The sequence below is a fragment of the Amphiprion ocellaris genome, chromosome 10 (assembly GCF_022539595.1).
Source record: "Amphiprion ocellaris isolate individual 3 ecotype Okinawa chromosome 10, ASM2253959v1, whole genome shotgun sequence".
Classification (NCBI taxonomy): domain Eukaryota; kingdom Metazoa; phylum Chordata; class Actinopteri; family Pomacentridae; genus Amphiprion; species Amphiprion ocellaris.
In genome coordinates this window covers 27,632,770-27,651,101 of record NC_072775.1, presented here as the reverse complement: position 1 = coordinate 27,651,101, position 18,332 = coordinate 27,632,770, and the positions used below count along the sequence as shown (strand labels likewise).

The window sequence follows — 18,332 nt, the reverse complement described above, 5'->3', positions numbered from 1 at the left end:
CGCCGATCATCACGTAACTCCGCCGTACCTTGGCAGAGTAATAAAGATCTTTACTATTTTACTATAAATGCAGGTAATGCATTTACACTTTATCTATATTTTCTATATCATATCAAATGGTCAAAAGTGTCGTAAGCACTAAGTCCATAACAAATCTAAAGGAAGTCCACTTTAGTGGTAAATGCATTAAGTATATAATTATACACACGTAGACAAAATTGTTGGTACCCCTCAGTCAATGATAGAAAAACCCACAATGGTCACAGAAATAATTTGAATCTGACAAAAGTAATAATAAATAAAAATTCTATGAAAACTAACCAATGAAAATCAGACATGGCTTTTGAACTGTGGTTCTACAGAATTATTTTTAAAAATAAACTCATGAAACAGGCCTGGACAAAAAGGATGGTACCCCAAGAAAAGACTGAAAATAATATGACCATAGGGACATGTTCAATCAAGGTGTGTCCTCTAATTAGCATCACACGTGTCTACAAACTTGTAATCAGTCAGTCGGCCTGTTTATATGGTTACAAGTAGCCACTGTGCTGTTTGGTGACATGGTGTGTACCACACTAAACATGGACCAGAGTAAGTGAAGGAGAGAGTTGTCTCAGGAGATTAGAAAGAAAATTATACACAAGCATGTTAAAGGTAAAGGCTATAAGACCATCTCCAAGCAGCTTGATGTTCCTGTGACTACAGTTGCATATATTATTCAGAAATTTAAAATCCATGGGACTGTAGCCAACCTCCCTGGAAGTGGCCCCAAGAGGAAGACTGATGATAAATCAAAGAGACAGATAATACGAATGGTAACAAAAGAGCCCAGAACAACCTCTAAAGACATTAAAGGTGAACTCCAAGGTCAAGGTACATCAGTGTCAGATCGCACCATCCGTCGTTGTTTGAGCCAAAGTGGACTTCATGGGAGACAACCAAAGAGGACACCGCTGTTGAAAACAAATCATAAAAAAGCCAGACTGGAATTTGCCAAACTGCAATGTTGACAGGCCACAAAGCTTCTGGGAGAACATCCTATGGACAGACGAGACAAAACTGGAACCTTTTGGCAAGGCACATCAGCTCTATGTTCACAGGTGCAAAAATGAAGCATATCAAGAAAAGAACACTGTCCCTACTGTGAAATATGGAGGAGGCTCTGTTATGTTCTGGGGTTGCTTTGCTGCATCTGGCACAGGGTGACTTGAATCTGTGCAGGGTACACTGAGATCTCATGACTATCAAGGTATTCTAGAGAGAAATTTGCTGCCCAGTGTCAGAAAGCTTGGTCTCAGTCGCAGGTCATGGGTCTTGCAACAGGATAATGACCCAAAACACACAGCTAAAAACAGCCAAGAATGGCTAAGAGGAAAACATTGGACTATTCTGAAATGGCCTATGAGCCCTGATCTAAATCCTATTGAACATCTGTGGAAGGAGCTGAAACATGCTGTCTGGAGAAGGCACCCTTCAATCCTGAGACAACTGGAGTAGTCTGCTCATGAGGAGTGGGCCAAAATACCTGCTGAGAGGTGCAGAAGTCTCACTGACAGTTACAGAAATCATTTGATTGCAGTGATTGCCTCAAAAGGTTGTGCAACAAAATATTAAGTTAAGGGTACCATCATTTTTGTCCAGGCCTGTTTCATGAGTTTATTTTTAAAAATAATTCTGTTAAACCATGGTTCAAAAGCAATGTCTGATTTTCGTTGGTTAATTTTCATAGAATTTTTATTTATTATTACTTTGGTCAGATTCAAATTATTTCTGTGACCATTGTGGGTTTTTCTTTCATTAACCGAGGGGTACCAACAATTTTGTCCGCGTGTGTAAGTATTTAAAGTACTTTGTGAGCCTGGTCATCTTCGTCTTGGTGTCATGTACTTGATAGAATAGAATTGCTTTATTGCCATTGCACAGCGTACAGTGCATTCACACAGTCACACATTTTTAAAAGTACAAAAAGAAATGTGCAAATATAAAATATAACATTTAGTGGAAACACACAGTATGTGCAAGAACATGTACATATACATATATATAGTTTATGGACTTACACGTCAGTGGTACAGTTTAAATAAGGATTAATGAACAATTTGAGGTTAAAAAATAATAGATATAAATATGCTTGCATAAATCCTAATGAAAGAGATTTAAAGGAAACCTACAGAAAGTATAGAAAGTGGAACATTAGGATGCATTGTGATGGACAGGAGCCACTTTGACCGTCTTGTATTTTTCTAACTCATTAGGCCGCTATTTGTGTCAATTAATTAACTTAACTTTTACTTTAGGTGAGATTCAGACCAGTTGTTTCCTCCTGTGTTCAGTCTTTATTCTCAACTCTTCAGCTGCTGGTTCCAGCTGACAGACACCATAGTGCATCAGTCTTGTCAACTAACACACACTAATGTTCATTGATTCAGGGGTCAATATATAAAACTATTTAGTTTCATTAATTGCAAAACAGCAAACTGTTTCCTCTCTGATATCGTGATGGTTCACTCATCGATTCAATCAGTTCCACTCCCCAGATTAGAATCTTAATGGCTGCTGAAGGTGGATTGCTCACCTCATCCCTGTCATTTTTCACCATTTCCACCTGTGACTGGTTTATAAAAGGCCGGTCAGAGGAGCTAGGCGGGGTTTGATAACAGAAATCTGAGCCGGCTCCAGTTTGGGGGGTATCAAAGCCACGGTTAAATAAGTTACTGCAGCTCAGTGAAACCAGGGGCAACATGACCCGTCTCAGTGGACCTGATCGGAAACCGGCTCTCCATCATGAGGCCTGTGATGGCTCAGCTGCACAGTGTGGGACTCTGTAGCCGGCCTCGCTTAAATCCCTCAAGCCTGCTATTTATTTGGTCTATTCAGATCAATGGGTGCTAGTTATAAGCCCAACAGGTTTGGGCTCAGGTGCATGTGCAAATTGGTGGTTGCACTTTGCGGCGAACCTGATCCTCTGGTGTTTTTTTTGTGTTTATTTAGCTGCATCACTTCCGTCATGCAAACCAGTTGTTGCATTTTCTGCTGTTGCATAAGGGCAGATGTTATTAGATATCTGTGTTTCCTTCTCATAGCATGGTGCTTTCATTTCTATTTTACCAAAATCAATCACACTTATTTTATTGTTCAAAGTCATGAATCATAGGTTTCTATGCGGGTCAAGACTTTGTGACATTTCTGCAAATTGCAAAATTGTGACATTTTCCTTTTTGTTTATGCACAGGAAAGGAGGAGCACTGCCAGATGGGGTGTCCATAGTTGGAGGGAAACTCATTTTCGGGCGAGCCCTTCGTAGTAATGACAGTGGGGTCTATGAGTGTGTGGTCAGGAACAGTGTGGGAATTGGAAAAACAGACTACACACTGACAGTAGCAGGTAAGTGTGAGAAAATCCCACTTAGTTTGAGGTTAAATTACATGAAATTAAAGTAAGAAACTCTCTTGCTATTGTGTGTTTTATTAGAATTTCAGGAGATGCAAATGAGAAGAGAAGTGTTTAAAATCAGCAAAATACTGAGCAAAAACTGTCCTTTTGATTTGGAGTGATTGTGCAAATCTGCTGCCCCTTTGTGGTGAACTTAGCGCATGAAGGGATGAAGTTTGACCGAAAATTGCAGCGTGAAAGATGTAGATTTTCTTCTGTGAGGCATCAGATGTCTTCTTCTTCCTCTTTCTTCCAGAGACTTCTCCACGAGGGTCAGATTTTCGTCCTGATAACAACCAGCTGCTTATTATTATTGGTGCCTCAGCTGGAGCTCTGGTCCTGGTCCTGGTCATCATCGTCCTGCTGGTCAACCGCCACCACCGGCACAGAACCAAAAAGCTTGAAATGGCGCTCAGTGAAAAAACGTGAGTCCAAGTAGATTTTCTTGAAGCAGCCATGTAGTTGAAAAATAGTTGTATTAATCTGATGGGTTTCTGTGTGCAATGTTTTGGTTGTATTTAACCCGTTGAACCCCAATATTCAACACTTGGTGTAGGAGCAGATTTGAAATTGCTCTGTAATTATATTGGTGTCAGTGGGTTTCACTCGTAATTAATTGATTGTCGATTTTACCGATCTAAGGTAGGAACCATGTGGCTAGTTAGGGTTTCCAGCCGGAAGGGACAAATCAGTTTTTGACCGCGGAACGCCGAACGCGGAATGCTGTATGCCGAACGGCAACTTGCGAATGGGAATTTGTGCACTTTGGAGTTTTTTGGGAAACCAATATAGACACTGTGTTCAGGGCAAGTTAAAACGAGTTTGACTTTTATTCGTTAGTACGGTTATTAAGCGCGTCAGTTACGTTTTAATGATTCCCGGTTGGATGCTCTCAGTGGCTTAAAGCATTGGCTTAGCCCCTTTAACACACGTCAAAAACTGCTTTGAAAAGTTCAACAACGGCTGCTAGGACTTTTTTGTCGCGTTTTGCTGGCGACGACACGAGGACAAGGGAGGCATGGCGGTGGCGGAGGCTTGGAGGAGGCACCTGAGAGGATCATCACCTGCTGACCTGCGTTCCTGGACCCAGCTGCGGGAGAAGAGGAGAGACGCCGGTGAGGACGCGGAGGAGCTTCACGGTTGCGGCTTTGAATGATCAGTCTTCTGAAATAGGTATGTGTAGCGCTACCATTGATAATGATGGCCATCTAAAAATAAAATAGTGTGCACAAATTATGGCGTAATCCCGATTGCATTGGTTGCTGAAGTGGAAAAACATTTTGACTGTGTATTAAGTGAAATGTCGGACTTAAAATGGAGGATTGCGCGTTGAGTGACACACAGCCGGACGTCAAGTGTGTCAGCTGTAGCTGAGGCCGGCTGTAGTGATACGCTGACTGGCAAGCAGGTGATTAAACTGTCTGCTAAAGGACTTGCTGACAAGATAGACCGACTGCAATGTGGTAGAAAAACTAAGCTAAACAAAGCAACTGCTATAAGAAAAGCGATTAAAAAAAAAAAAAAAACATTTTATGCAAAGTGGTAAAACTGATGAGGTACGAAAATCTCTGAATGAGTTTTATGAACTATGTGGTGAAATAAAGTGTATGCACGATTCTTTAATGAGGTTGTTACCACCAGAAGAAAAAGGCATGAAACATGAATGAAGGCTAAAATGACGTTTAGCGATGAATTTGTTTACAATGTTGGAGAGTGGGTAAAATTGAATGAAAACAGTGTGTCTGAAAATGGAATGGAATGATGTTGGTGCTGAACATGATGACATTGAACCCAGTGACAGTGTCTCTAACGTGGGTAAATATTCAAACAAAAGTTACACAAGTAACAGGTCAAGTACGGCTTCCTCTGTAAAAATAAAAGCAGCAGCGGAAAGAGCTGCGCTTTTGGCCCGAATGGCTGCTTTAAAGGAACGACCACGCACTGGAGGAACAGGAGCAGCAAATCAAAAGGAAAAAGGAACAACTTGAGTTGATGATGGAACTGGCTACACCAGATGCTATGTTGGCAGTTTTGCAGGCTTCTGAGGGACAGGGTCGTTCTCAGGCATCAATGGATGACATGAACTCTTATTTTGAAAGGGAAAAAAGGAAACTGGTACAAAATGCACTCAACCCAATGGCAAAGGAGTATGAGCCTGCATCCTGTAAAACATAAGAGCAAAGGGAGTGGTCAATGCCACAATTTAAACAACCAGCAATGGAAACAAAACCTTTGGAAACCTCAAAAGTTTTACAGCCTGCTACAACAAGTGGTTGGATAACTCAAAACAGGAAGCAAAACATGGATAATCAACATAAGGATCAGTTTTTATCTGGTGATGTTGTTAGTATTATGCACAAACAAAATGAAATAACAGCTGCCTTAGTACACCAACAGCGCTTGCTTTCTCTGCCAGCAAGAGAAATTCCAGCATTTGAAGGTGATCCATTCCTGTTCAAAGCCTTTGTCAAAGCGTTTGAGCAAGGTGTTGAGGAAAAAGCAAGTAAAGCTGACTGCCTTTACTACCTGGAGCAGTTCACAAAAGGGCAGCCAAAAGAACTGGTGCAAAGTTGCCAGCACATGGACCCTGAGCGTGGCTATATTGTGGCTAAAGCTCTTCTCCAAGAACATTTTGCCAACAACTACAAAATTGTCATGGCATATATTAAAAAGGCTTTAGCTTGGCCAACAATAAAATCAGAGGATGCCAAATCATTACAAGCCTATGCTTTGTTCCTACGTGGGTGCTGCAATGGGATGGAGGAGCTTCATGATATGCAGACATTGGATATGCCAAGTAATATGAAGACAGTTGTTTCTAAGTTGCCATATAAACTTCGGGAAAAATGGAGAGGTGTTGCTTATGGTGGCTCATGATCGGAGAGCTCACTTTGTTGATGTGGTGGTATTTCTGGAGAAGCACGTGAGGATCCTGACTGATCCAATCTTCGGAGATATTGAGACACGTGTACCACAAAATACAGCTATCTTAAGACCTGCTAACAAATTCAAAATGCAGTCAAAGACATTTAAAGAGAAAGAAAGCAGTTCTGCTGCTATGGTGACATCTGTTCATTCCCCTGAAGAAAAGACAGACACAAACAATACGAAGAAACATGACATTTTGTATTGTCATTGCTGTTCAGGTGCTCATTCTTTGGAGAAGTGCCAACAATTCCAACGTAAAAAGCACAGAGCAAAGATTCGACTGTTAAAGGAAAAGGGAATATGTTTTGGATGTTTAAGAGCTGGACACATAAGCCGTGAATGTGACAAACGCTTGATGTGTGAGGTTTGCGATCGACAGCATCCTACAGCTCTTCACATCACAAAGGTTGAAGCTGAGCCAAAGCAAACAGGCCAGCCACCAGAAGGTGGCTTTTCAACAGCTTCCCGGACATGGAAAGGATTGCAGCATTCTCAGCATTGTGCCAGTGCAAGTTAAGTTCACCAAAGGAAATGTAATCATTCAAACATATGCATTTTTGGATCCCGGTAGCATGGCTACATTTTGCTCTGAGTGTCTTATGCGGCAATTGAACATTGTTGGAAAAAGAACCCATTTTTGCTTGAAAACGATGGGACAGGAAAGGGTTGTTTCCACTTATTCCTTGTTTGGAATTGAGGTTTCAAGTCTTGAAGGAAAGAGCTTTTATCTCTTGCCTGAAGTTTTCACACAGAAGGAGATGCCAGTTTCTCCAGACGACATTCCCACTGCTGCTGATTTGGAAAGGTGGCCTTATTTTTCAAAGGTTCACATCCCTTTTATAGATGCCAGTGTTGACCTATTGATAGGAACCAATGCTCCCAGGTTATTGGAACCCTGGGAAGTGGTGGATAGCTGTGGGAATGATCCATATGCTATACTAACAGTGTTGGGCTGGGTTATCAATGGTCCTCTCAATGGAAATGGCAGGACTGGTGAAATGGAGCTTCCTTCGGTTGATGTGAATAGAATTTCTGTGTCTAACTTGGAAGTCATACAGAACAATCAGTATAAGCATGATTTTAATGAGCAACCCTCAGAGGACAAGGAAATGTCCAGGGAAGACATTAGGTTTATGGAGATAATGGAATCTGCAACTTTACAGGATGGGAGGTACTGCCTTAAGTTGCCCTTTAAGAGACCAGATGTTCACATGCCAAACAGCTTCACAGTGGCAAAGCAGAGGATACTGGGATTAAAAAGGAGGTTTATAAGCAACCCGGAATTTCACAAGGAATATACATGTTGTCTAAATGATGTCATTGAAAAAGGCGTTGCAGAAAAGGTGCCTCAGGAGCAGTTGCATGGAATACTAGGAAAAGTGTGGTATATACCTCACGCCATCCCAGAAAGGACTCTCTGCGAGTGGTATTTGATTGTGGAGCCACATATCAAGGCACGTCATTGAACAGTGAACTGTTACAGGGGCCAAATCTTAACAGCTCGTACTTGGAGTTCTCACTCGGTTCAGACAAGAGCCTGTGGCATTCATGGGTGACATCCAGGCAATGTTTCACCAGGTGAAGGTTGCAGAACAAGACAGAGACTATCTACGCTTTCTTTGGTGGCCAGATGGTGACCTCAGCAACAAACTAGTGGACTACAGGATGACGGTGCACCTGTTTGGTGCCGTTTCTTCTCCTAGTTGCGCTAGTTATGCGCTCAGAACAACTGCTGATGACAATCGCATTGACTTTTCCACACCAAACTGTTCAAGCTGTCAAGCAAAACTTTTATGTGGATGACTGCTTAATGAGCTTGAGCACTGAGGAAACAGCAATGCAGCAAATCAAAGAACTTGTCAAGAGAGGTGGATTTGATTTGGAAAAATGGGTGAGCAGCAGTCGTGCAGTGCTGCAGGCGATTGCAGAAGATCTGTGGGCAAAGGATATTCAGGGCCTTGATCTGGACAGAGATGGACTTCCCATGGAGAGGGCTTTAGGTCTGCTCTGGTGTGTCGAGTCAGACTCCTTTGAGTTCAAGTTGGAAATAAAGCACCAGTCTCTGCAAGCCAAAAGGCGACAGTGGCAAGGAAAACAGCCTTTTAACAGGGAAAAAAACCTTGAGCAGAACCCGGCTCTAATGTGGGGGGACCCATCTGCCTGCTGGCCGGGCGGGTTGAGAGGGACAGAAGAGGTAGAGAGGTAGAGGTAGAGGTATAGAGGTAGAGGGGAAGAGATAGAGGGGTAGAGGTAGAGATAGAGAGGTGGGGGGGGCACAAGGACCATAAAACACACAGTATGCATGATAAGACAGATTATATATGCAAAGTACAACTAACATGGAAACTAATTATAGTTTACTGCTGTGGTGTACGGCTCTGACATTAAATATACTACATATATAGCTGGTGGTAAATTCAAAAATATGTAGATGAGCAAATCAAGGACAATGCAGAGTAGATTGGTGGAAATGGGCAGCTGGAGGTGGGAGAACAACCACACATCTGAAGCATCCAGCTCTGGGACCAGGGACACTCGGAGAAAGGACACAGAAAGAAACAGAGTGAGTGTAATGCAATAATGGTATATATAGTAAATACATAGGTAGTTAGAGAAGGGCTCAGTGCATCAAGAGAGGTCCCCCAGCAGCCGAGGCCTATAGCAGCATAACTAGGGGCAACCTAAAGGGACGTCAAGAGGGGAAGTCAGTTTTGCAAATGAAAACACCAGCTCACCCCGTCAGGGTCACCCAGTCAGCCCTAACTATAAGCTTTGTCAAAAAGGAAGGTTTTAAGCCTGGTCTTAAAATTAGAGAGGGTGTCTGCCTCCCGAACCCAAACTGGGAGCTGGTTCCACAGGAGAGGCGCCTGATAACTGAAGGCTCTGCCTCCCATTCTACTTTTAGAGATTCTAGGAACAACAAGTAAGCCTGCAGTCTGAGAGCGAAGAGTTCTGCTAGGATAATATGGTACTATTAGGTCTTTAAGATATGATCAGGATTGGTTGTTAAGAGCTTTATATGTCAGAAGAAGGATTTTGAATTCTATTCTAGATTTAACAGGAAGCCAATGAAGAGAAACCAATATAGGCGAAATATGATCTCTCTTGCTAACTCCCATAAGTACTCTGGCTGCAGCATTTTGGATCAGCTGTAGATGTTTCAGAGAGCTATTGGGACAACCTGATAATAAGGAATTACAGCAGTCAAGCCTAGAAGTAACAAATGCATGGACTAGTTTTTCTGCATCACTCTGAGACAGGATGTTCCTGATTTTCACAATATTTCTCAGGTGGAAAAAGGAAGTCCTACAGATTTGTTTTATGTGCGAGTTAAAGGACATGTCCTGGTCAAACACCGAGGTTCCTCACAGTAGTACTGGAGGCCAATGTAATGCCATCCAGACTAACTATATGCTTTGAAAGCAATTCTCTAAGATGTTTGGGGCCAAATACAATGACTTCAGTCTTGTCTGAATTTAGTAGTAAGAAATTATAGGTCATCCAGGCCTTTATGTCCTTAAGACAATCTTGCAGTCTGGCTAGCTGATTAGTTTCATCTGGCTTCATAGATAAATACAACTGAGTGTCGTCAGCGTAACAATGGAAATTAATACTGTGCTTCCTAATAATATTGCACAAGGGATCATCACATCAGGCTGACAAACTGCAGAGATGATGTTCATATTGCCTTCCTGTTGGGTAAAGCTAGAGTCACACCTTTGAAATCTGTAACGATTCCACAACTGGAGCTGACTGCTGCTGTCCTGGCTGCCAGAGTGGATGTCATGCTAAAGGCAGAGTTACAAATTCAGCTGGACGAGTCTGTTTTGGACAGACAGCATGTCAGTCTTGAAATACATCAATAATGAGGATAAACGTTTCCACACGTTTGTGGCAAATAGGATTTCCACGATCCGAGATGACTCGAGCCCTTCTCAGTGGAGACACGTTAACTCCAAAGAGAATCCAGCAGATGCTGCATCAAGAGGGATGAAGGTGCCAGACCTTCTGAAAAATCAAAGCTGGCTTAAAGGTCCTAGTTCTCTGTGAAAGTCCATGGCAGATTGGCCATCAAATGAGCACGATGTTCAGGTGGATTATGACCATCCAGAGGTCAGAAAGGATGTCTCTGTAAATTCCATCACACATGGTTCACTGAATGGAGTGGATTATTTTGGACCTGTGGAGATACAGAGAGGCAGGACAACCTATAAACGGTATAGAGTAAAATTTACCTGCATGGTCAGTCGAGCAGTTCATCTGGAGGTGGCAAACTTGTTAGAAGCAGATGCCTGCATAAATGCAATACGACGTTTTACCAGCAGGAGAGGGCAGGTGGTCAATATACGGTCAGACAACGGAACAAATTTCATTGGAGTGGAAAGAGAACTGAGAAAGGCTCTTGCTGAATTGAATCATGAGCGCATTCAAAGTGCGTTGATTTCAGATGGAGTCGAGTGGAGATTCAATACACCAGCAGGATCTCATCATGGTGGAGCCTAGGGGCATACGATATGCACAGTAAAACGTGTGCTGACCTCAGTTTTGCACCAGCAGAGACGGGATGATGATGGACTCCAGACTGTTATGTGTGAGGTAGAAGCCATTCTCAATGATCGTCCAATCACTAAGTTGTCTGACGACCCAAATGATCTGGAACCTCTTACTCCAAACCACCTCCTCCTTTTAAAGGGAAAACCAGCCTTACCACCTGGACTCTTCCAATCTTCTGACATGTATGTGAAGCGTCGTGGAGACAAGTTCAGTACATTTCAGACTTGTTTTGGACGCGATGGATTCGTGAATACCTGCTACTGTTGCAAGAAAGACAGAAGTGAAACCAAAGGAAACCAAGTTTAACTGTCGGGGATATTGTTGTTATCATGGATTCCTCAGCTCCCTGGGGTTCCTGGCCTCTTGGCAGTGTTGGAGATCTTTCCTGATGCAAAGGGCTTAGTGCGTTCTGTCAAACTGCAAACTAAAAACAGTGTTCTTGAGAGACCAGGGACTAAACTTTGTTTGGTTCAAGAAGTGTAAACTGGGACATTAAATGTGTTAATTGGGGTTTTACATCTTGCTCCTATGGTTGTTTTCTTTGTATTGAATTGTCTTGTCTGTGTGCCATGACAATTAGGGGCTGATGTGCAGGAGCAGATTTGAAATTGCTCTTTAATTATACTGGTGTCAGTGGGTTTCACTCGTAATTAATTGATTGTTGATTTTACCTATATAAGGTAGGAACCTTTGTGGCTAGGTAGGATTTCTAGCAGGTAGGGACAAATCACTTTTTTACCGTGGAACGCCAAACGCAGAATGCTGTATACTGAACGGCAACTTGTGAATGGGAATTTGTGCACTTTGGAGTTTTTTGGGAAACCAATATAGACACTGTGTTCAAAGGCAAGTTAAAACGAGTTGGACTTTCATTCGTTAGTACGGTTATTAAGCGTGTCAGTTACATTTTTATGATTCCCAGTTGGATGCTCTCAGTGGCTTAAAGCATTGGCTTGGCCCCTTTAACACTTGGTTTGGAACGCATAATACTCAAAAAGCAGAAAACACCAAAATTACACAATTGATGTAACTACAAACTATATAACTGTAAAGCTGTCACTGTTTCCAACTTTTTACCTGTAATTCTCCACAGTTATCCATCATCCATATCTGCACATGTGAAAAATGTACATAGTGTATATCAATCAATCATTCAAAATTTATTTATAGAGCACTTTACAACACTCAAGGTGACCAAAGTGCTTTCCAGTTAAAATCAAACAGTAAAATTAGAATGAAAGCAAATTAAAATAAAGCAACAATAGAACACATCAATAAAATAAAATAAGATAAAACGTCACCACATTACTGAGTATTAAAAGCCAGTCTGAAAAAATGCATTTTGAGCCAGGCTTTGAAAAGGCCAAAGTCATTGATGGGGGCAGTTTGTTCCAAAGTCTGGGCCCAGCGGCTGAAAAGGCTCGATCACCCCAGTGTTTGTACCTGGTCCTAGGGACGCCCAGAAACAGCTGATTTGCGGACCTTAACGCCCTGTTAGGGTTTCGGACAGAAAGAAGTTCAGCCAAATAAATAGGCACAAGGCTGTTGAGGCCTTTAAAAACAAAAAGCAAAATTTTAAAATCTATCCTAAAAGAAACTGGAAGCCAGTGGAGGGAAGAAAGGACTGGGGGGATGTGCTGACGCCTTGAAGTGTTAGTCAAGAAACATGCTGCCGCATTTTGCACCAACTGGAGGCGGCTCAGGGCTGACTGGGAAACGCCAACATAAAGAGCATTGCAGTAATCTATTCGTGAGCTGATAAAAGCATGAATAGTCCTTTCAAGGTCGGTGCGATTTAAAAAAGGCTTTACTTTAGATAAAAGATGTAATTGATAAAAACTTGCTCTGACCACGTTGTCAATCTGTTTGACGAATGTAAAACTGCTGTCAAAAATAACTCCGAGGTTCTTTACAGACGGTTTTAGCTTTCAAGACACAGAGTCTGAATCTGCAAGAACATTGTCACCAAATAAAATATACTTAGTCTTGTCCTCATTTAGATGGAGGAAATTTTTCCCCAGCCAAGACTTGATGTCATTGATACAGTTTGTGAGGGATTGAAGAGCACCACTTTTGTTTGGGAACACCAGTAAATACAACTGGAAATCATCGGCGTAGCAGTGAAATGCTAAATTATGCCTTGTGATAATTGACCCCAGTGGCAACATATAGAGTAAAAATGGCGAAGGGCCCAAAATGGAGCCCTGGGGAACTCCGCAAAACAGAGACGCAACAGAGGACAGGTCGCCAATCATTATGGGAAAAAGTTCTGTTGGTCAGGTAAGACTCAAACCACTTGAGTGCAGTACCACAGATGCCAACATAATTATTTAAGTGGCACAAGAGAATAGAATGGTCCACTGTATCAAATGCTGCCGTTAAAGTCAAGCAGCACAAGGACAACAGGACGCTTGGCATCAACAGACACAGCTATATCATTGTGTACTTTAAGCAGTGCAGACTCTGTGCCATGCCGTGATCTGAACCCAGACTGAAATTTTTCCAGAATAAAAATGCCTGTAACTGTATAAAAACAATTTTCTCAAGGACTTTAGAGATAAAAGGCAAGTTAGAAACAGGTCTAAAATTAGATAAAACAGTACCATCAAGATGTGTTTTTTTAAGAAGTGGTCTCACAACAGTATGCTTAAACCAGAACACATCCTGAGCTAAGACAAGTGTTCATTAAAACCGAGAGGACAGGCCCAACAGTAGAAAGCACCTCTTGAAGCAATTTAGTTGGAAAAACATCCAAAGGGCAATTTGTTGTTTTCATGTGTTTAACTACATCAGTAAGGGATGAGAGGGAGATGGGCACAAAGTGGTCAAACACTGGAGAGTGTGGGGTTGTAGCAGGCTGATGCTGCCACTGTTCAATGCTCTCACAGACATCACTTTGTCCACAAAAAAATGTAGAAGGTGGAAACAGTTGCGTCAGACAGAGGATTGGTGTGGGGGCTCACAACAGAATTAATAGTACTGAACAGCACATGGGGGCAGTGTCCATTAATCGAGATAATATCCAACAGATATTGGGATTTAGCCTCCTTCACAGCGCTTTGATATTGAGCAAGACTGTCCCTCAGTATCTCTAGCGATATATGTAGCCTGTCCTTTTTCCAGCGTCGCTCCGCCTGTCTGCAGCGCTGTCTGAGGGCCCGGGTTGAGTCATTTAACCAGGGATCAGTCCTGGGCTTGGTGGACCTGGACCTAATAGGGGCGATAGTGTCCAGGATCTCAGAACAAGCTGAGTAAAAAGATGACAAGAAGCTGTCTGGGCATCCAGTAGGATTAATTCCATCACAAGCATAAAACTCGGAGTCCATAAAAGCAGTCTCAAACTCTGCAGCTGTTGAAGAAGTAATAATCCAACGGCGAGATGCTGGGACGGGGGGCTTTCCTACAGGTGGAGGAGCAAGAACTTCAAAAATAACTGGGAAATGATCTGAGATGGGAGTCTCAGATATTTCAAGAAGTGACACCAAATGCCCATGAGAAATAATTAAGTCCAATGTATGCCAAGCACTATGTGTAGGTCCATCCACTATTTCGAAAGATGACAGCAGACGTTTGAAATCAGTGGCCAGCTGATTAGATGGACAACGAACATGAATGTTAAAATCCCCGCAGATTAAAAGCTGTTCATATTTAGAGGCCACCTCTGCTATGAACTCAGAGAACTCCTGAATAAAGTTCTTGTTGTATTTAGGTGGACAGTAGACCACAGCACATAAGATTGGACAAGCTATTTCCATTGTGAACAGCTGTACTTCAAAACAGGAACAATTATTTACATGCAACGGTTTGCATGTGAAATTATCCTTAAAAACTGTGGCGACTCCGCCCCCTCGACCTGACGCTCGCGGTGTGCTGAGGAAAGAGCAGCGATGGGGGAGGAGCTCTGAACGCGCTGTCGTCACCGGGTTTAATCCACAATTCCGTCAACAAGAGGAAATCTAGCACGTGTGTTGACAAGAAATCGTTCAGGATAAAAGTTTTATTTGTTAAAGACCTCGTATTAATGAGGGCGACGGGCATCGGTGCGAGCACCAGGGCGGAGATTTTCCTGCACAGAGCCTCGTCTGCAGATGCTGACACGCCATGGGCGGCTGGGATGTGTAGCCAGCATCTGGAACAGCTGGTCGGAGCCAGCTGACCTCCGAGGAGCACCGCACGATGAAGGTGTCATATTCCCAGGGAAACTGCAGCAGTTGACGACGATCATACTCCGAGGACTGCGTCAGGTAGGCTCTCAGTCGAACAAGGACGCCGCTTCGTTTCCTCCGCTCTCAGTGGCGACGTTTGCGGGGCAGGGGAACAGGTAGACGCTGCAGGTAGTGGGGCAAAGATGCAAGGAATGGTGGGAGCGTCTTTGATTGTCCACTACAGTCATAGAACGTTGGCTTTATCACTAAATCATTAAAATCTAGGAGGTTCTGGCGATCTACACCAGCGGTGACACATTATTAACAAAAAGTGAAATTAACAGCAGTAGCCGCAAAACATGGAGCAGAGGTAGATGACCTGCCATACACAGTGGCGCCATCTTTGATCTCACACAACATATAGTCTTTATTATAGTCTTTATATCTATCTTTTTACTTATGTGACGATTGACCTACATTTGTCTGTCTGTTCGCAACATTACTCGAAAATGGATTAACAGATTTGGGTGAAATTTTCAGGGAAGGTCAGAAATGACACAAGGACCAAGTGATTAGATTTTGGCAGTGATGCGGCTTATAGTCTGGATCCACGGATTTGTTAAAGATTTCTGTATCATTGTGAGATAACGGCCCGGCGTCACTGTAACTATGACAACAAGTAAACACTATCATCAGCTGCCTGCTGATGATCACGATCCTACTACAAATCCACTATTGCGGACATATCAGGACGTATCCTTCGGAAATTGTACGACGACTGAGCAGCCTTGGCAGAGTACTGCGCTCTGAGTGCTTTTCTTGTTTATTATTTTTTATCTTGGATTTTTTTTATCATGTTTCATTTTTATCTACATGCTGTGAAGTGTACATTTGTTTTTTTTCTGTAAAAACATCAGATTTTCAACTTTCCGATGGACCTTCAACTGCTCATTCATGACATGCTGTGCCATTGGAAAAATTGAACCAAACCTTATTTTTTAAACGCAGATATTTGACCACAGTCATTCGTCTGCTTGTCTCGTTTAAGAAATGGCCAAAATTGAACCATTTGTACTAATCCGATTCTTGTAATGATTCAGCTGCAACCACCAGTTACATAACAAAAATTTAGAGACTTTTTAGCTGAACTGCAGGCTGTTTGCGTAGAGCAGCAGACAAGAACTCAAAGGAAAAATGTAAGAAGTAAAAAAGCCCCCCCGCCCCAGTATCAGTGACACCTGTAGGCAGTGTGACCATGCTTAAATTTTACCAGCTGCTTTAAGGCTACTATTGTGTGCTTCACTTTCCAATCAAGTAGGGCTGCGGAAATCTTGAAAATGTAGCTGAATTATTTGTCACACAAGTAAATGCAAACCCTCCAAAACAGGGTAAAATTATGCAGCCAAACGCTGTAAAATCTAAGCTTAAAATCCACTTAATGAGCTCCCTTTATTCTAAATGTCTCAGTTAAAAGTTTACCAAAAATGTACAATATGCACAAACCACATCCTGCAAAAAAGAAAAAATTCTGTGATTTTTTTTTTTGGCTGAACTGCAGGCTGTGTTTACACAGGGCAGATAGGAAGCAGATTTGAAAACAAATTTAAAAATACACGGAGTAGAATATCTATCTAGAGTCACCATTTTTTCCAGTGTTGGTAACATCTGCGGACACTTGGAAAAATATTGTACCTGCTGATTCTGAGGGTTATTTTTAACCATTTTTCCCAATATAAATATTCAAAAACATCTAATTTTAAGTTTTTATTTTTGATGGTTTAAGGCATTATATATATATATGTATATATATGTGTGTGTGTGTGTATATGTATATATATATATATATATATATATATATATATATATATATATATATATATATATATATATATATATATATACACACTATCAGTGACTCAGCTGTGACCAATAGTCATGTGATAAATAATCTGTGATTTTTTTTGGCTGAACTGGAGGCTGTGTTTAAACAGAGCAGATTCGAGACAAGTATGAAAACGCATTACAAATTTAAGTGTCCAGATATCTGTAGCATGTAAAGCCACCGTTTTTTCCCCAGTTTTGGTAACACCTATGGGACAAATGTCATACATGTTTATTCAAGATTTTATTTTTTAATTTTTTGCAAAATAAACAAGCACAAAAATTAAACCTTCGTATTTTCTTCTTTATGATTTAAGGCATTTTAACTGTGTCATACTACACAAAACCTATTTTTGAGCTTTCTCTACTTCTAGTCATGGTTGTGCTGTTTCCATAGAGGTGCAGGACTTTATATTGCAGTTAAAAAAATTAAACTACAATGAGGAAAAATATGACAAGATGCTCAGAAACTGCTTGGGGTTCAGAGGGTTAAACTGTTTGACCTGTATGTTAAATTTGCAGACACTATTGTAGGGCTGCAACTAACAATTATTTTAATAACGATTAATGTCAATTAATTTTTTCGATTAATTGAGTAATCGGATTAAAAAAAACATTTTTTCTGCCGCTTTTTTTCAGAAATGGAAGATTTGGACTGACAGAGTAAATAAGATCATTGTAGTGAAGCTTTTGTCTTCAACCATCAACAGAGGCCTCACGTCAGTGATGATCAGTCAAGACAGCTGCTTGCTGTGGTGTACATGATGTCTTTCTCATCATGAAGCCTGTCATTTTTTGTTGTCCATAAAATGAGAAAGATAGTATAGCATGAGTATGTATTATTGCACAATTTACAATAACTCAATAATTATCTTGTTTCATTTGCAGTATTAGGTTAAGGCAAGTAAGTAGCCCAAAGAGCAAAACACAAATCACGCACACATATTATTTATACACATATACATGTATACACATATACATGTATACACACACACACACACACACACACACACACACACACACACACACACACACACATATATATGTATATATGTATATATTTGTGTGTGTGTGTGTGTGTGTGTGTGTATATATATATGTATGTGTGTGTATATATATATATATATATATATATATATATATATATATATATATATATATGTGTGTATATATATGTGTGTATATACAGACCCTTTCCAAAAAATTAGAATACCATGGAAAAGTTTATTTATTTCCATAATTCCATTCAAAAAGTTAAACTATTATAGATTCAGGGCCCACAATTTAAATGATTTCAAGTATTTGTTTATTTTTACATAATTTGGGCTTCCAGCTCATAAAACCCATGAAAACAGGAATTCAAAAAATTAGAATACTGTGAAGAAATCA

The 18,332-nt window shown here is 41.2% G+C and overlaps 1 protein-coding gene across 2 annotated transcripts in view; it reads left to right on the top strand.

The window, feature by feature from the left end:
- Positions 1 to 18,332, top strand: part of LOC111579135 (nectin-4-like) — a 57,120-nt gene that overhangs the window by 29,939 nt on the left and 8,849 nt on the right. For both annotated transcript variants that reach the window (XM_023286282.3, XM_055014432.1), the window contains 2 exons: positions 3,236 to 3,387; positions 3,692 to 3,860. In XM_023286282.3, the coding sequence (XP_023142050.1) occupies positions 3,236 to 3,387; positions 3,692 to 3,860 (321 nt within the window). The remainder of the gene's footprint in view (positions 1 to 3,235; positions 3,388 to 3,691; positions 3,861 to 18,332) is intronic.